Source organism: Salvia hispanica, chromosome 4 (genome assembly GCF_023119035.1).
Source record: "Salvia hispanica cultivar TCC Black 2014 chromosome 4, UniMelb_Shisp_WGS_1.0, whole genome shotgun sequence".
Classification (NCBI taxonomy): domain Eukaryota; kingdom Viridiplantae; phylum Streptophyta; class Magnoliopsida; order Lamiales; family Lamiaceae; genus Salvia; species Salvia hispanica.
Genome location: NC_062968.1, coordinates 43058781 through 43078834, shown reverse-complemented (window position 1 = coordinate 43078834; position 20054 = coordinate 43058781). Strand labels below are relative to the sequence as shown.

At 38.6% G+C, this 20054-nt stretch overlaps 2 protein-coding genes, 1 long non-coding RNA gene and 1 other non-coding gene across 5 annotated transcripts; all 4 read right to left on the bottom strand.

The window, feature by feature from the left end:
• Positions 1–929: 929 nt before the first annotated feature.
• Positions 930–2232, bottom strand: LOC125218622. The gene is made up of 4 exons (XR_007175989.1): positions 2086–2232; positions 1568–1620; positions 1360–1475; positions 930–1111 (listed from the first exon to the last, which is right to left on the bottom strand). It is a non-coding gene; the product is annotated as an uncharacterized LOC125218622 (long non-coding RNA).
• Positions 2233–4622: 2390 nt separating this feature from the next.
• LOC125218606 (programmed cell death protein 2-like) lies at positions 4623–8099 on the bottom strand. Of its 2 annotated transcripts, XM_048120304.1 has the most exons (11): positions 7985–8090; positions 7746–7919; positions 7481–7564; positions 7148–7278; positions 6942–7039; positions 6176–6264; positions 6023–6104; positions 5589–5743; positions 5429–5499; positions 5164–5278; positions 4623–5024 (listed from the first exon to the last, which is right to left on the bottom strand). In XM_048120304.1, exons 2-11 carry the CDS (start codon positions 7827–7829, stop codon positions 4857–4859), a joined length of 1077 nt encoding a protein of 358 aa, XP_047976261.1. In that variant the 5' UTR covers positions 7830–7919; positions 7985–8090; the 3' UTR covers positions 4623–4856. The 2 variants fall into 2 exon arrangements, with proteins under 2 accessions (XP_047976261.1, XP_047976260.1); XM_048120303.1 differs by having other exon boundaries at positions 7746–8099.
• Positions 8100–14343: 6244 nt separating this feature from the next.
• Positions 14344–17123, bottom strand: LOC125218743 (calcium-dependent protein kinase 17-like). Its single transcript, XM_048120480.1, has 5 exons — positions 16072–17123; positions 15620–15772; positions 15009–15420; positions 14829–14928; positions 14344–14610 (listed from the first exon to the last, which is right to left on the bottom strand). The coding sequence occupies exons 1-5, from the start codon at positions 16937–16939 to the stop codon at positions 14500–14502; spliced, it is 1644 nt and encodes a 547-aa protein (XP_047976437.1). The 5' UTR covers positions 16940–17123; the 3' UTR covers positions 14344–14499.
• Positions 17124–19930: 2807 nt separating this feature from the next.
• LOC125185749 lies at positions 19931–20037 on the bottom strand. The gene has a single exon (XR_007170250.1). It is a non-coding gene; the product is annotated as a small nucleolar RNA R71 (small nucleolar RNA).
• Positions 20038–20054: the final 17 nt, after the last annotated feature.

The following is a 20054-nucleotide window of genomic DNA, read 5'->3' as shown; positions in this document are numbered from 1 at the left end:
TTAAATTAAATAAACAAAATTAGAATGAATATTAACAATAAATAATATGAGTAACAATTTTAGTTATATGAGAATAAAAAATCTATACAAATCAACATTGAAGCATAATAAATTTGAAACAAATCACAGAGTCTTATTCTAATGCTTATAGCACCCTAATCCAAAATCAAGACTAAATCTCCACCCTTGGATTTTAAAATGAGTGGATGAGATTAAACCTCGTAAATCTCAATAAATAGTAGATAAAATATCAACAAAAGGGTAATATCGTCATTATGTTATCATATGATAATTTTCGTGGGTGTTTTTTTATATCAACATTGTGTATTACAAATATCAACAATATGACATTAGAATATCAATACAAGGACAAGAAAATATCAACACATTTTTATTGAGATTGGACATGCATAATATTGAGATTTTGCCTACAATATATTGAGATTTTTTGTTGCATTTGTTGATTAAAGTTGTTATCAACATGTACGAAAATTGAAATATAATTTATCAAATTTCATCACCCGAACATCGTCGGAACATATGCAATTGAGATCTCGTTGGAATCCTTATTAAATTATCTTTAATTTGATATATTTTTTGCGAAAAAATAATTTAAATTGAGAGAGTTACGTAAATTTAAAGATTTGAGATGATTTTGAGAAGAGAGAAAGTAGTTAGTTATAATTACTATATATAAGATTTGACATTAATACCCTTTTAATTTAATTAATAATTATTTAATTTTAAAATATATTACACTTGGCATTATATTAATCACAAGATCTTCTAATCTAATGGTTGAAAATTGATCTCAATTTGGGATTGGTAATTAGTTAGCAATTGATTACATCCCTCAAATCACATACTATAATGTTTAAACATTAAATCATGGAGTAGAAAGATAAAAATCTATCATAATAAAGAATTAAACAAAATGGATAATTTCTCATTATTTTTAAAACTTCTTTATACTACATTAACTTTAAAACTAAAACCAATCTCATCACTATAAACTAAAACCTTCAATTCTTCACAATTCGTCACTCTTCAACAGAACTCATAGGTAAAATAACTCGTTTGTCATCTTTAAAGCCGTCCGCCTCACCTAAAACTACAATAAAATAAGGAACAAAATCAATTTGCAATACACAAAATCAATAATCAATAGCAAAGCATAAGATGAGACCCATGAAAGTACACAATCGAACAATTCACACCACATGCATTTGATGAAAGGACCAAAATATTTTTATTTAGAATTCTAATGATCAAATGTTTAAACCAAATACACGTGACATAGTAAAACTCCCCCACTCACTCCACTTAATCACACGTTTAATGATAAGAATGTGTGTGAACCTGATGGGGTCAAATAGGAGCAGGAAAAATGCAGCAACAGGTCCAAGATGAGATTTTCGTGTTGATGTGTTCTCTCGAAACTAATCCACGAAAGTTTCCAAGAAAAACATCATAACCTTCATATGAGCGGGAAAGAAAATCAATATCACAAATTATACTTGCTATATATGTTCAAGAACTGAGTTTAGCTTTTGGATATTGTACAAACCTTGATCAAAGGCTGCAAAAGCAGGAGAACCGACGACACCATTTGCCACCCAACTATAAAAATTAAATACTACTGTTAGAATATAGGTAAAATACAGCAAAATCATTTGGAGGAATAAAAATAACAACACGATTAAAATTCACAATGCATTACCAGCACACCCGATAACAATAAACCAAGTCAAGGAACGCTACTTAAAATACCTCCTATTCGTAAATTTCACATTAAACACACACACAAACACATATGTATAATTACAATAAACAATGTAAATATAGCATATGACTAAGGCCAAACCAAGTCAACAATTACTACTTAAAACTCCATTAATTCACTAATATTTCTTAAATTTCAAGCTTAATTCATTAATGGCGAACCAACTCAAATATTACTCCTTAAACTCCTTTAATTCATTAAGCTTCCTTCAATTCCATACTAAATATCTCATCTCAATCCCACAATAAACTCACACAAGAGACAACACACACGCATATATGTGAGCAACTGCACAGGCGCACCTAATTTTTACACTTCCTTCCCCAACATCCTGAGCTCTCAATCTCCAAATATCTCCAGCCATATACTCCATATCCGTCGCCGATTGAACTGCAAAAACATGAATTACTGATTTAAGTCATCATTTGCAGTCTTCTCTAACACTTTGCTACGCATAGGATCGTAAAAAATATGAGAAGACATCTATGACATCCACCACTCCACTAATCTAAAACTACTCCACTAATCTAAAACTGCTCCCATGATTCCGTGAGGTACCAATATATTATAAAATATTGAGATAATGTTCCACGTTTAATTTTTTTTTCATTAATATTATAAAAATTTCATAATGACAATCTTGTGAATATTCTCAAAACTCCTCTTTTATATATTGTATAGATTTCTAAAGATTTAAAACTTATTTCGGAAGCCATTATCTCTCCATTATATATATTAGATAGTTATCTTGCCCAAAAGTTTCGGCAGTATTTCTTCACAATCACAGCAGCTTTTTTCTAAACAATAAATTGAATATAGCTGACTCTATTTTTAATAAATCTATCTCTTGCAGCAAAAGGTGATGCGGTCACCCTGACCGCCCTCACACCCCGGCCCAATAGTTTGTGAGGGGGTTCAATCAGGGTACACAGCGGCCCGTTAGAGAGGAGGCCTTCAACCCACTGTCCTGACAGGAGCCCATCTCCCAAGGCCTCACACTTGTGCCTGAGAGATGGAAGCTCCCTCACGCTGGGATTCGAACCCAGCTCCTTGCAGCAATATCTGCTCCCCCGGAACCACGACTGCGCTAATCTCTAACTCTAGTTTTGATAGATCTATGTTTTGACTTTAAAATAAATTTCTGTAATATGTTTCAGATATAGTAACCAAACTTTTTTAAGAATTTATGATATATCCCTTCATAACATAGCTTAATGGCATTTTTGAAAATAATCCCAAAACTATCTCTTTACATTAGTATAGATATGGATTTATTTTATTTTACTTATACTTTATGCTTCTTAGTGCACTCATGATGGTCGTCCCTTATCCGTCCCGTTCCTTAGGATATTATTCTACATCCCCATGATGCCATTGGCGGGTTTATCAACGTTGTTGAAACCATCTGTTCAAAAAAATGCCATGGCGGTCGCCGTAGCTCAGAGATTTCCTCGGCGCTCTGATCTGCGTTATTGTGGCGGATTACGCCAATTTTTTTTATGTTCTTACTATTTTCAGTTTATAAATATCCTATTTTCAGCCCATTTTATCACCCTTTCACTCCAATCTATTCTATCTCATTTATCTCTCAAAAAAGCAAAAAATGAATCCAGGTGGTCCCCCAACAAATCCCGAAGGATATCCGACGGTTCCTTCTTCGGTGATCCCCTAATGTTGCCCGGTGGCAGACCCATGACTCTGGGTCTCCAAGTCGCATTCTACAACTTTTCTCAAGCCCAGGGTATTGACCCTAACTATGGCGACGAAGTGTATCCATTAATACCCGAGATTAGGGTAGTACCTCGGGAACACACGGCTCAACCATTGACCCAAACTTCAACACCAACAAGTATGAGCATTTCGATATCAAGCCTCCAAACTCCCCTTCGGAGCAGGCTCCTGCTCCCTAGGTGCGCACAAATGGGAAGGGGAAGGGCATAGCGCCGAAGACGTCTCAGCCTCCCACTCGCAAGAACGACACCCCTGAGGAGTTGATGGCCCTGGCTAGGAACTAGGTCTACATCTCCGAGGACCCGATCTTTGCGAACAGATACTTGAAGCCGTCATGGGCAAAAGAGCGCAGGGCATACCGCCTCAGAAAGCACTAGAACCAAGAAACTTATATTATTTTTGATTTTTTGCCAACTTTTTTTTGTTAAAATAGAAATGCAACGGTCAAATCAACGGCCAATTAGAAGGCGCCACATAGGCGGGGGCACACGTACCGCCAGAACGGGTTCATCCCCGCCTATAGGGGCGGCCGATGGGATGTGCCGGGAGGAAGCATCCACATCAATGACCCAATGACAACAAGTCCCGATGGGACATGCCAACACTACATCAAGCCTACCGTTGTGTATGCTCTTAAGACTCATAACGATTATATTTAAAAGAAATTTACGTTACTATTTACGTATGCACCAATATAAGATCGGATTTGCAGTAAAAAAGTTACCATGAAACAACCAAGAATTCTTAAAACTATATGATCTACTTTCTCTATCCGCGAATAGGAGTCTCGTTTTTCCATTTTGAATCCTCCGCGAATAAGAGTCCCGATTCATAATTACCATAAATGATAAAAAAGACCCACATTCCATCAACTCATTTCATTTACATATCATTTAAAACTACTACATACAAGTGAGACCATATTCCATTAACTATATTCCACCCACTTTTTTTAACATTTCTTAAAACTCGTGCTGAAAAATATTGGGAGTATCATTTAAATCTTGGAATGTGGAAGAAAACATAATTTGATCATATAAATAAAGCTATAAATAATGAATAACTTATAAATTGCATTTTCGAAAGCTATTAAACGTATTTTCTAATGTGTAAAAATAGAATAATAAATATATTCGGAACACAACAAAAAATACTAAAGGGCCCTCGAGTATCAACTTCATGTGTGTTCTCAAATAAAAAAAATACAAAAATCTACTCTGCAATAATCTAATACGACGACTTTCAACCAAAAACTAAAAAGATGATGCAACTCAATGTATTACTGACAAAAGAATATTAGCATGTTTGTGGTTTCCTAACTTTGTCTTAGCACGACTAGCATTCATTGGTGGGATATAGACTGACTAGCAAGTTGAACCCAAGCGAATTCCTCTTTGTAACTCGCACCTCCTTCACATGAGGCCTCACATGTGTAAACGGCGATGGTGGCCCAGTCGATAGAATCTCTGTCGTCTTCAACATGGAAGAAGTAGAGTATCTGGGGTAGAACCTACAAGAGACCAACAAAAGAAGCATCAGTTTAGGAATCAAATGTGGTTGTTGACGAAAGCCAGTACAGCGACGACATGATCTTAAAGAAAACCAACTCATTTCACTTTGGATGAAATGTGAATTGTAGAAGCAATAACCTGAAATTCAAAAGCACGTGTGCCGCCACAATGGTTGCACCTAGGAATATCGGCTCTTGACGGCCGGCCACTAGAAACGGGCCATAATGGCTTTGCTTGAGAGGAGCTAGAGTATCTGCTCATCAAAGAAACAGATGTGAAGTTAAGAAAACAACAGATGATCTAGAAACTCGTTTCAAAGATTTCGCTAGACATAGTAAAATGCAATGTCTATGAAAATGGAGATTGGAGACACAGTTCGTTATATTTAATTCCAACTGATCACCTTAAGACTTGTTCGGGAGCTGAAGATATTCTCTCTTGGAAAGATGCCCAACTACTGTTGTCATCAGATGCCTAAGCAATAATTAAGAAAATCAGATTTTAACTATTTATTTGAGTATTAAGGCCAGAAATAAGAGATTACAGAGATGAGAAAAAATCACCTGGAAATTATTCATAAGATTTCCATCAGAACCCTCTGTCCGGCTTCTAGAAACCAATGCATTACCAGATCCATTTTCACTGGATATTGGCTCATCAAATTCAGACTCATCCTCACATGTGATCTCATACTCGGGCCACAGGAAATTGCTTGCAGCTGTTTGGCAATAAAAATCATGATCCTTGGATACAGAAGCAAATAGTTAAGAAACTTCCACAATCCAACAATGTTTCCCTCCAGTACCCAGGACACACTCCCCCTTCGACATGGAAGATACGTACTAACCATATGCTATTGTCATCAGCATATATGACTGGAATATGCATTTGAAGTTCAGAGCAAATAGAGGAATCTTATCTTCTTGAAAATAAGCATATGAGCATGGGTCAATAAAAGCAACGTGCTATAATCATTTTTGTTGTCTAGAACTATTACCTAATTCAGACTCCATGCCAGACGGCTGCAACTGTTGGCATAGGACTCTATGACTTGAGCTACTGGATCGCCAGTGAGCAGCCTGCAAGTATTCCATTTGTTAGCTGAAGCTCAAAACCATATTTCATGCCTTGCTTAAGCTAAGTTAAGTACCTGGTGATTCCCAGAACAATAGCGCACTCTTCTACAGCTACTACAAACTTTGTCTCCTTTCCATGACTGACACCAATCACATAGCATTGCTGTGACATTCTATCAATCATCAGTGTACATGCAAATTAATATGTTACATAAAATCATAACATGCAGCCCCCTACAGCAACAACGATAGAGACCACTTCAGGAGATAAGATACAATTACGAGTACCTTAGTTGAAACATTCTGGGAAACAAACTGAAGGAACAAGGATAATGAAACATATCGTCACTCCTGCCTAGCCTCTAGACACAATTGACTAAACAGTACTTAGACATTTACTAACGTCCTTTTATCTAAATAGCTGCCATTTCCCAATCTCAGCCCGTGAAAGGTCCAATAAAAATGACTGAGAAACTAAACTAACACAAACAATATCTAAACCAATGAAAACAGATTAAGAAATAAATAAGCAGGCCCCTCCCAACTTGCAGGAGTATATCATACAGGCTTATACACAAATCTCAGTACTATAGCACTTCTCAACTTCTCTCATTCGTAGGTGCAAATGCCATATTGTGTTCTGCACAATTCCCACCGCATTAATATAAATTTCTTCCTATCCAAAGCTTTGCACCCCAAAATTTATAATATAGGTTTGGGGGGAAGAGAATGACCATTAAAGTTATCGTCATTGCAGTAGTTGAGTACTGTGACAAGAATTTTCAACCAAACCAACAACCTGTAAATAGGACATGTACATAAAAATTACCAAAATATTACCTCCAGCTGTCAATGGCTGCTGGCTCCCATCTTCAGCAGGCGCCTCACTAGAATAGAAGGGGTTCACCCGTGGCAATTGGCACCGAAAAACCTTGATACTGTTTAAGCCATTTTGTTATCAGACACATAACATAGCAAGCAATTGATCATTTCAACTTCATATGTGTTGTAACAATTTTAGGGATAACGAATGAGAAAACAGTTACCTTCTGGACTGGACTTCTGGAGATCGCCTCCACTGCTCATGCTGATCACGAAGAAGGCAGGGCATTGACGAACACATGAAAACGAACAATGTTCGGTGAAAAGTTGATTCCTCAGGCAAAGGCGCGTAAACCTACTCAAAACAAAATAATGAGAAACAGAAATTAGACAAGTTACAATTTGTAAACTATATACTCCCTCCGTCCACGAAATAAAGTCTTGTTTCTTCCATTTTTTTTCCGTCCATCAAAATTAATCTCTATCCTTTCATGATAAATTTCACTCTATAATGAGGTGAGTCAAATTTCCAGTAACAATCTACTTCATTACTACACCTGAAGCAGAAACTGCAAAGGCTCATGGCAAAAATCACAAAGACTGGATCTTCCCGAAGGCAAATTAATGGGATCCAACCATGCCTAAATCACAAAAAGTATCATAATCAGATTTCGTTATATTCATAATAATCCTTGAAACAATGATAAAATTAATGAATATAACATTTCACATCACCAGGAAACAAACACATGAGAGCACAAGTGCTACAGCTCGAAATCAAAATCTGAAAGTGAAATCACAAAATTTAACAAATTAAATTACCGGTGAACCACCAGCTTTACTCGGGAAGTATTGGCGGCGCGATGACCAAGGATTTCTAGGCTCCTCCGCAAATCCTAAAGTCATAGGAATCTGGTCCTCTTCATCGTCGTCAATTTCATCACTGTCTGCATCCTCTACGACGTTGCCCTCATCCACCTCACTGAGAGATGATATCTGCAAAGATTCGAAATCAGTGTCCATCTCTGTCGAAATACTTCGCAACTTTCAGTTTGACGAACTTCAATCGGATTTGGGAACAAATTCGACAGTTAATCGCCGGCGAGAGGCTAGGGTTTTAGTCTCATGCTTAGGCCAAAAAAATCGGTCCCACAAAATGTGAGAACGAACTTTTTTCATGTGACATTTTTGTGGGACAAATAAAAAAGGAAAGTATGATATCTTTTGTGGAACGGAGGAAGTAATACACTTTCGTCGTAGCGATATCAGTGTGTCACGCTGACTCGAATAGTCTGACAAATTTATAGGATTAGGATTGAAAATTTTAATTCGATTAATCTGCATCCGATAAACCGTAACCCATTTAAGGCCAGATCCAAAAACCTGATAAGCTGGCCCGAATAAAGAATTTTCGATTTTTTATATTTTTTCTCTTCTTTTTAATGATTATTTCATTTCTAATATTTATTAATTGACTAAATTACCTCCATAAATTTTAACACAATTTATAAAAAACCATCCAACCCTCCACCTCCATCTCCAAACTGCACGCCTCTTTCTAGTTTCCACAAACCTGCCTCAACTTGTTCTCTTCTCCATGGCAGAGTCTCTGATACTAGAATATCTCCACAAATATCTCCCATATCTCTATTATTATATTATCATATATTTTCCATATATTTGCAATCTTGTTCACTAAGTTAGGTTATTAGTAGGATTATTATATATAGGAGCTATTGTTATCTTTTGGATTCAATCAAGAAATACAATTACCTTTATCTTATTTTTATCGCTTATTTCAATTCGGTATTGATCTTGGTTTGATCGACGGGCAAAGCTCCCGCGTCTACATCGTCTACCTTTTATCCATCCGACGATCGCCTCCGCCACGCCGGAATCTTGTTAAGAGAAATCATCTCTTAACAATTGGTGCTTCCATTTTCGAACTCACCCTCCAACCATGAATTCCAACGAGGAAATCGTGTCTTCCCTATGTGACAGGATAATGGCCGTCTGCAACAGAATAAACAAGAGATTGGACGAGAATGACCAATTTCATTCGTCGTATGATGGACATCCAAATCTGGCGCTGCCCTACGTCACGTCGCAGTGTCCTCAGACTGGACATCAGCCTTGGCAGACCGGATATGATGCAACCGACCACTGCGTTGGTGAACGGCGATTGTTGCCGCCGCCCGAACCAGACCCGCCTTATGCCCTTCCGGCATTCGCCAACCACGCCGATCACCCCATGGATTGGCAGCAGCTCCAGGTTAGGGACCTCCGGCCGCCCGATGTTGCACCGCACTACGACATGACTCGTCGATTCAGCCACCACCAGGATCGACACCAGCCGCAGCCGACGCTGTTATATCAGCAACGCCACCCACCAGGAGTGAACACGGGATTTCATCCGTCGCACGCTCAACCTCCTGGTCATCTGGAACGGCAGCAGCTGTATTACGACCAGAATTTTGCAACCTCGGACTCTGGTCAGCCGCAACCTGAACTACCGTCTCTTCCTTACCAGTCAGAGAGATATCCACCGCACGAACAACCTTGGTTCGCAACGGCCCTTGGTTCACATACATATCCAAACTTGGATCCCCTCACGCTGCACCAAAGCCCTACCACTGGTTACACCAACAACGCCGTGACAGATTCATACACGCTATCGGAATGTTCGACCTTGCCCCCGATTGGATACAAACTTGATGGTCAGCGGCGAACATCTCAGTTTTATTATGATTGGCAGCCGGTTTCTCGACCCTCGGGACCACCCATTCCTGATCCGGTACCGCATCCACCGCCGGCGATGCTGCCCGTTGCTGCCCCACCTCTTGCCGATGATTCCCGACAGCCCTTGTGTCTCCATGTCACGAGCGCAATGAGAACGATAATGGTGGAGGAAGAGCACTGGGATGAACCAACAAGAGTGCCTTCAATGAACTCTGTTTTTGAGACGGAAGCAAAGGAAGTCGTAGATTGTGATGTTGCTACTTTTGATATAGGAGATGTATCGAATCCAACCATTTGCTTGCCAAGTGATACTCATGGAATTGGGGAAAGTAGAGATGGATGTCGTGAAGACCAACAAGTTTCATCAATTGAGGAAATGTTTTCGCCGTGCAGCCCCATTCTATGTGGGGAGGAAACGTCTATGTTAGACGATGAGGAGGAAAAAGGATTTTTGGTGTATTCGAGGTCCTCTCGAGTGAAAGGGGAGGAGTGCAGTTATAATGAGAAGGTTGATCAGATTGAGTCGTTGTGTGCTCCTTGTTTCAACATTGTGACATTGAACGAGTTAGTTACGCATTCACCTCCTATAGGGGGATTTTCGAAGGATGATCATCTAGACGAGAAGGAGCTCATCTCGGAGAAGATTTTCTTCGGATACTCTGACGTTGAAGGGAGGAAGATGTTGTTACTTGAGCAAGATAGAGATAACGATGGACAAGTTACCTTAAATGATCTCGAAATCGCTATCGCAATAAAAAACATGCGTACAAGGCCTGCAGAGAAGTTCTTGAAGCATAGATCTACAAAGAAGTTCTTGAAGGGTACTAGGAGTTATCACGAATTGTTATCTGTGATCGCATTTGATCCGGGAGGGAAAACCTCATGGCTTCGATTATCATTGCCTCTCGTCGTGGCTTGGTCTCAATATTTTAGTGATGAGAAAGTTGTTGGAGTGATTGTTGCTTCACCACATAAGGAAGTTAGGGAGGCGAAATCAATGGTTAATTTGAGTGAGTTGTTTGCTACTTTTGCTAATGATGTGATTTGCATAGTGGCTTTGGGAAGGAATTATGGTGAAGGCCAGGAGTTCAAGACGGTTACGAAAGAATTAGATAAAGAATTAGATGTTTTGTTGGGCAGTTTTGATGAGGGGAAGTGTGTGCCTTGGCTTTGCTGGATTAAGTTTGTGAATGGGATAAGTGGGAAAATTAGGAGAGTTGCTAGAAAAATTAAAGAGTTTTTGGAGTTTGTGGTAAGAGAGCATGTTGGTGAGAGAAACGAAGGAGAGAAGGATTACGTGGATGTTTGGCTTGAGGTGCCGAGGAATGAGAGATGTGGCTTTGTGCTTGATGATATATCTATTAAAGCTCTCATTATGGACATGTTTGCGACACTAATTGAGTGGATGTTGTCCGAGCTCATACGACACAAGAAAGCTAAGAATGAGTTATTTTTCATGGTGGATGTTTTTACACTTCATCAGCTTTGTGCAAGTCGGGAACACTATACATTTGATCCAGGTGGAGATAACTTGCCAAAGCTTCGACTTTCAACATTCTTCGTTGCTTCGTGGTTCCCACCTTGAGGACAAGGGTGGATTTTAACCGTGGGGGAGTTGATACGAGAATATCTCCACAAATATCTCCCATATCTCTATTATTATATTATCATATATTTTCCATATATTTGCAATCTTGTTCACTAAGTTAGGTTATTAGTAGGATTATTATATATAGGAGCTATTGTTATCTTTTGGATTCAATCAAGAAATACAATTACCTTTATCTTATTTTTATCGCTTATTTCAATTCGGTATTGATCTTGGTTTGATCGACGGGCAAAGCTCCCGCGACAACCTCGTCTACCTTTTATCCATCAGACGATCGCCTCCGCCACGCCGGAATCTTGTTAAGAGAAATCATCTCTTAACAGTCTCTGTGACGGACCAAAAATACATAGATATACAAACTTTTGAGAGATCAAATCGACAAAGCTTCCGCCTTTGAGAGATCTAATTTCTTCTCCTCAATCTCGCTCTAGCCAGTCTCCAGAAACTCAACCAAACTCAACTGCCACCGTTAAATCCGTCCCGATCCTCAGAAATTCTAGCCGATCTTCGGCCAAATTGAGAGCAGATTCCTCTCCAGCCTGATTGAGATGAATTTCATCTCTGGCCTCTCGGAGAATCAGTAAGATCAGCAACGGTAAAGGTACAAGTCCAAATCAAAGAAATGGGCTTTATACAAGAATTTCAAGGGAATTGTATCCAATTCTTTGAAGGGTTTCTCTAAAGAATTGATGAGTAATCACAATCAGGAATGTCACGATCATCAAAATATAGAGCCACAAAATCACATTCAATCAAGTAGTAGTAATAGTGGTAACAACAACACGATCACGACCCACGATTTGAGCACAGATATGAGCTTGATTTTGATGAAAACGAAGATGCTGGGGATGAGAGCGGAGGAGGGCGGAAGAAGGTTTGGAGAAAAGCTGATCTTTTTATAAATTGCGTCTAAAATTTATGGAGGGTAATTTAGTCAATAAATAAATGTTAGGAATGAAATAATCAATAAAAAGAAGAGAAAGTGCATAAAAATTCAAAAATCCCTTATTCCGAAAAATTTGCATGCCTCGGACTCATATTTCGAAAGGTCAACGAAATTAATCCCTCATTTCGAAAGGTCAGCGAAATTAATCCCTTATTCTGAAACTTCTCATATATTAACACTTAAATTAATCTCACTAATATGACATATCTTTTGTTTGGAAATGTACCAAAATATTGTAACATTATTAGGACTTCCTATATGGATTATTATGGAGTATCAATATATGTATCCATATATTTACACATATATTTTCGGGATAGTGATAAAATGCAAACATATATATTGTACAAACTCAAAACTTCTCAACACAGTGTAAAGTATGAAAGCATTAAACAATCTATGATATAACCCAAAGATATGGCTTTAGTCTTCTCTTCATTCTCTTGTTCCAAGAATTATATTTACTCTGTTCAATTTTGTTCTATAATGCTTCAAGTTGCATGGCACATCTTATCGATTTATTGGCATGTGGGGGAATCGAAAGAGGATCCATATATTAGATTCGGATTGAAGACACTATAGTTAATATCTCAAAAGAGGTAAACCCAAGAGTGAAAGCATTATAAGGGTCTAATTGTGCATTTAGGATCTATTAACTAAGATTGACAACCTTAATGATAGTATTCCACTTTGTTCGGTCAACTGCAGCAATTAGGTAACTTGCCTTAGTAACCCTGGCGTTGTTGTATGGATATCATAATTGTATATTGAATAAACTGAAGTAGTGAATCTTATCCCTATAATTCCCTTTGTCTCCTCTGTTTTTTCAAGTCAATTCATTCTATGCTTTAATTCACTTTGCTATTTATTTGCTTTTGTTTATTTAATTGTGTTTTCCAAACTAAACTCCGTTGTTCTAAATAGAATTTGAAACTGAGTACTTGATAGTCAATCTGTGTAACTTTTTCCCGTGTTCGATATGCTGTACTAACCTTGAGTTATACTAGAAATACTATGTATATTTGCAGAAGTTTTAGTACTAATAAAAAGTGCATTAAGTTTTTAACGCCATTGCCTGAGAATACTTTTACGTTTAGATTGATATCTTAGAAAAGTCTAGAATACTAGCAGATGGATTTTTACTGGTTTTAAATTTTTGTTTTCAATTTTCTACTAGCAGTGCATGTAAACGCGCTCTGGAAGGATATCTTAGAGCGATTAGACTTAAGATTGCAAGAACCTATAGGAAACTCAAGTGTGAAAGGATGGGAGATCATGAGTGCATCACAAGGTTGCAACAGTGGATACGCTCGTGGTAGAACTGGCAGAATAAAAGGCCGAAGGAGTAAGATTCGGTGAATGAAATTCAGGTGTTCTCAAGTAGCCTCAGCGGGATTTTTTTCACTTTATCAACGTAGAGTAATTTTTCACTTTATCAACGTAAAGTAAGAGAAAGATTAAATAGTTAAACTGGAAAAACGGGATGGATGGTGATACAGACCTAACAGGAGAACTCATCCCAAAAGACTAGCCTGCCACATTAGTTGCTCTCACAACTGATGTGGGAATTGAGTCCGTAACATTCGACCCTCCTTTAGGGCCAACGTCCTCGTTGGTCACGGCTGGTTCTTTGCCAGACCACCACTCCGACAGAAGAACTCATCCCAAAAGACTAGCCTGTTAGAAGAGAGAGTTCATTTAGCCTATATATCCCACATCAGTTGCTCTCACAACCGATGTGGGAATTGAGTCCGTAACATTCTCAAACTATTGTGTGGAATATTTGTATACTACAAAAAACACGAGCATTAGCGAGTAAAATTACCGAGCAGTGAAAGTACTCTGTAATTTACGAGCACATTGTGAGTGCAAACCCAGTCATTAACCTTTAGCTATTTTAGTTCTTTTTATGTGTTCAATGTGTGTTAAGCGACTTAGAATTAAAATGAAAACTACAAACCATTTTCGACTACAATAGATTAATTTATCACTTTATTCTTTAGTTGTTGAATGAATGAACACGTAGTGTAGCATTGAGGTAGAGAATGAGCTTAGTGTTTTGCGAATTAACTCAGTTACTAAGAGGAATAGAAGAGCAAGACTGGGCCCTTTTCTTTTTCCTCTCTTAGACATCATTATACATGTTATGTTTAGAAAAATGCTACAATACAAATCTAAATATATTTGTACATAAAGCCTATCATATTAGTATCACTTCCCTCCATCAACGACAATATATTTGCATATTCAGTTTAGAAAATACACAAAAAAATACTCATAAATTACTCTTGGGGGCCCTCAGTAAAAACACCACTTCTTCTTTTCTTTATAGCCTTATCTGGATTACCTTTCTTCATCATAGCTACAAATTCTTCGTAGTTCACCCGACCATCCTGCACAGTTTTTAAACATGTAATCCATCACTAATTTCATTATTTCTATTACAAAATACTAGTTTATTACTCCCTCCGTTCCAGTCTAAGTGACACATTTCTTTATCGCACGTGTGTTGTAAAAATGGTAATAAATAGTTAATAGTATCATTTTCTCAAAACACGTGTGAAAAGAAAACGTGTCACTTAGGCTGAGACAAAGGGAGTATTATTCTTACATTATCAGCATCAACTTCGGAGACGATTTCATTGATGTCCTTGTTAGCAGCCATGCCATATTCTTTGAGAGCGTGCTCTAGTTCTTCAACGGTAATGTAGCTGATGGTACATATAGTTTGAAAAGAAATGAGCAAGTTATAGCCATGAAAAGAGGTGTGCATGAGTGAAATGAAAATTACCCGCTGTTGTCTTTGTCGAAGAACTGAAAGGCGGTGTAAAGATGTTCTTCTCTATCCACTCTATTCATGTGCATTGTTGCTGTAATGAATTCTTCATAGTCTATGGTGCCATTTCCATCGGCATCGGCAGCTTCCAACAGTTGTTGGACTTCACTTTCGGTGAGCTTTGTTCCGGAATTCGACAATCCTTGCTTCAGCTCTTCTAGGGTTATCGTTCCGCTGTTATCCGTATCCATCCCCTTGAACATTTGTTTCAGCCCCATGATTTCTTCTTCCGACAAGCACCCCGCGACCACTCGCAACGCTACCTTCTTGAACTTATTCATAGCTCTGAATTGTTTCAACCTGCTGAGGACCCCGTTGTCTAGTGGAGTATCTGGTGCTTCTCCTTCCTCCTTAATCCAAGGATGATCTGCAATGCAATTCACAAACAAGATTATATGCAAACTCTATTATAAAAACTCCAAACTCCTCAATAGTGTCAACACAATGTCAACAAATAGTAAAGTTTCAAGATTTTGGCACATATCATGGTTTGAAATTTGTATGATATTTAGAATTTGCATTTGATTACATCCCCAAGAATATATATACTATATAGATATACTTACTGAGCACTTGGGCTGCTGTGAGCCTTTGGGTGGGGTCTGAAGCCAACATCTTACTCACTAGGTCCTTTGCCCCATTCGAAATGGTCGGCCATGGGTCCGCTGAGAAATCTACGTGTCCCTCTAGAATCGCGTTGAATATCTCCGCCTCCGATTCTACACCCAAAATTCATCACCACCTTGCCTTTATTAGATTGTATTTCTCTTGAAGTTGGAAGCAGTAAATAATTATTGTCTAATTCTAACTAGTTTGAGGATTTTTTAGAATGATAAAAAAATAAATCCATGCAGACTTGTCCAAATCAGACGATTTAAACTAATGTTAACTTACATAGAATTCAATACCACCTTGCCTCTATTAGATTGTATTTATTTCTCTTGAAGTTGGAAATATTGTTTAATGGGAATGATGCATAATTAGTCAAGACATAAAATATTAAAGTAATGTGACGTACCTGCCCAAAAAGGAGGAACCCCAGAAAGAAGAATGTAAAGCATGACACCAATACTCCAAACATCAGCTTCTGCTCCGTAGCTTCTTTTCAATACCTCAGGAGCTATGTAATACGCGCTTCCGACTACATCTTTGAATTCCTCTCCCGGTTTATAAAACACGGAGAGGCCGAAATCCGTAGCCTTGAGTGGCGAATCTTCGTCCTTATTCAACATCAAGAAGTTCTCCGGCTTGAGATCCCTATGAATGACTCCCATCATATGGCAAGTGTGCACGATCTGGACAATGGTTCTCATGAGCGTTGCGGCCTCCTTCTCAGTGTAATGGCCTTTGGCAATGATCCGATCAAAGAGCTCCCCGCCGCCACAAAGCTCCATCACGAGATGGACCGAGTGCGCGTCCTCGTAGGCCCCCTTCAAGTCCACAATGTTCTCCTGCCCCGTGAGATGGTACATGATCTGCACCTCCCTCCGTACATCCTCCACGTCCTCCTTGCTCTCCAGCTTGTGCTTCGCTATGATCTTGCACGCGAACTGCTCCCCCGTCTTCTTGTCCGTGCAAAGATGGGTCACCCCAAACTCCCCCCGCCCCACCTCTTCCCCAATCGTGTAGTGCTTGTTGACGTCCTCCATCGCCCGCCCCAGGACCGTCCCCATCATCGGCCCAGCCTTTGGTGAACCAGCCTTTGGGGGTGAACCGGCCTTTGGTGAACCGGCTTTTGGGGATTCGGATGTGGGAGGGGTGGTCATTTGGGGGGCTTCAGGAGCGGTGGTATCGGTTGCGTCATCGTTGGTGGGGACTGTGTCGTCCGCAGGAAGGGTGTCGGTGGCGGGCAGGGTGTCGTCAGGCTGGGAGCAGCAGTTGCCCATTGGTTTAGGGAGGGAGCCGGCGAGGGCGCCCTAGGAAAGAGGGCAGGGAGGAACTTTGGATTTTTTTTACTTTTTTTTTGGAGGTTGGATGTCGATGAGAGGAGAGAGAAGCATGCATGAGCGCGGTAATGAGGAGAGAGAGATGGAGGGGTAATGGAAGTCACTGCATTGGAGAGATTTTAGGAGGGAAGAGAGGAAACCCCTTGAGACGCAACTAAGTTCAATTTTCCATATTTACTTTGATAGGATTAAATGTTAATTAATATTATGAACCATGTTCTAATTTTTAGATAGTCTAAAGCTGTAATTAGGGGTGAAGCTGTAATTAGGGGTGATTAACAATATTGAAACTTCAGTACCAACTTTCCATAGGGATGAATATCTGGTTTTAATTGGATTGTCAATACCACTTTTGAAATCGTAACCAATTATCGACGGTTAAATAAAAACTAACATATCAATTCCAATAGGCTGACACATACTATATATTTTAACTTCCCATTTATAATAAACTGACACATACTATATATTTACTTAATTTTAAGCTTATGGTTGGAGAATTGTGATAACACAGAATCAATCTTCAATGCAAAACAAAGAAAAAACAGTTCATTGTAGGAGACCATTAAAGTCATTGTTATTTCATTATTAGTTCAATATAGTAATCTGATTCTTAAAATGAACTAGTTTATTTTTGGATTTTTTTGTGTATTTTAAAATGCAAATTTTCTATAATGAATTAAAAATGATCTTATAATAACCTTTTATAATGACCTATTTTATTTGGTTCTATGTTCTACATTTAAAAGGGGTTATGCGCTACCCGATGGTAAGAATATATATGTCCATAGTTAAATTAAGCTTATGGTTAAAAAAAGCATAGGAGTGTTATGGGCTTATGACATATCCCTATCCTTAATTAGCTAGCTTTATTAACTTAGTTAGGGGGCGTCTGGCAACTTGTAAATGGCGTGAAACACCAATTCCTTCACACCATTTCCGTCGTTTGGTAGCCAGAACACCAATCCACCCACCCGAGATTCATCCGTCGGGTTTCAGCCCTACGTCTACTACTATCGGCCGATTCGTGTCAAGAGTATCAATGTCACGACCGCCCTTTAGAGTTAATAATTACGGGTGGTCGCGACTTAAAGAAATTTAAAACAGACGAAGAATAAGACTAGGGTTTCATTAAAAGTTTGACCATTAATAATAATTCGAAAAGAAATGACAAAAATTTGACATTATCCAAAGGCGAATCCGACCAGCCCTAGATTTGCTCCAAGATTTACCAAATTTTGAAGATCTTTTCCTTCTATGATGAGGAATAATCTTCCCCTATAAATAGGACCTCAAGCTTCATCAAAAGAGAGTTTTTTTTCCGACACACAACAAGAACACATTCATAGAGATCAAAAGCTAGAGTACTTCAATTGTGCAAGGAGTTGAAGAAGGATTTCAAGAACATCAAGAACGACAAGGATTCAACCTACGGGTTTTATTTGCTTTAGTTTTATGTTCAAATTGCTTTCCCTTCAATCTATGTTTTTAGTTTATTCAGTCATGTGTAACTAAACTCATAGGATTCTAGGGATGTGTTAGTAGCAACTTTGGTTATACAATTCCGTTTTCTATTTAATATCCGTTTTGTTTTTACTTTGTTTCTTCCCTAAGTTAATCATGATGCTTCATAATTGAGTGACACAATTATGTATGATTCAATACAACTTGCTTCATAACTGTGACAGAGTTCTAGCGAGTTAGATCCACTTAGTAGACACTACAGTTAGCTTCCTTTAATACGGCACTGTTAATTGAGAGTGAGGACTTTTCAAGGGTCTTAGGAGCTTTTTGGAGTTACGTGTTAGGATTGACAACCCTAATGTTAGTAATCAACGTTTGTATCGCATGAGCATAAGCTAGGTGACTCGTCCTTTCAAAGTATTAACTGTGCTAGGGTATTGTAGTTTGGAATTTGTATAACCATTAAAGCGAAAGCACATCCCTGGAATTCCCCTTATCTCTATACTTTTCTCTCCGTGATTTGCTTGTTTTTAGTTGTTTACTGTTTTTAATATTTACTGTTTTCAAAAAGTTTCCAATAATTCTTGCTTCTCCAGATAGTAATTGAGTTCTAGTAGAAGATAGACACTTTGTGTACATCTTCCCCGTGTTCGATACCCGGTACTAACCTTTTGCTATACTATACCTACTCTGTATACTTGCAGGTATTTATAGTGCAAATAAAAAGTGCATCAAGTTTTTGGCGCCGTTGCCGGGGAAGACAATTCACTTTGGAGTGATATCTTCAAACGGATAATTTTACTACTTTGGATTTTAATCGCTTTCATTTTATTTTTATTGCTTTCTGTTTTAATTTTTTTAGTTTAATTTGTTTTTGTTTTCGAGTCTTGCAGGTTTTGTATGCGAACGCGTTCTGGGAAGTACATCTTAGAGCCGCTTGATTTAGAGCTTGAAAGAACTCGTAGAATAATAAGAAGTGAAAAAGGATCAGGAACAATGGGTGACCGAACAGATATTGAGAAGCTGCAGGAGATGGTGAAGTTGCTGATGGATGAGAGAGATGCGGAGAGAGCAGCCCGAGAAGCCATGGAAAAGAAGAACAGAGAAACATTACCTGTGATGAACATGTTCAATCATGGGAATATGATCACTTTTCCTAACGGCCCTCGTATTGATGCTAACAATTTTGAGTTACGCATGCCCCTTATCCAAAGGGTCGAGCAAACTCCTTTTGCAGGTAGGGCGACTGAAGATGCTAACCGCCATCTCTCCAAATTCGTGGAAATCGCAAACACTCTGAAATTAAATGGTGTCGACGACGATGCCATACGGGTAAGACTTTTTCCATTCTCATTGATTGATTCTGCTAAAGAGTGGTTTGAGTGTATGCCACCAGAAAAGGTCTCCACATGGAAGGACATCGTAGCTACCTTCCTCGACAAATACTACCCGCCAGGCACTATTTTGAAGCTCAAAAGTGAGATCTTTCAGTTCACACAAGGCCATGACGAGCCCCTCTATGAGGCATTTGCTCGTTTCAAAGCTCTTCTTCGAAAGTGCCCAAACCATGGTTTTTCCATAGACCATCAGG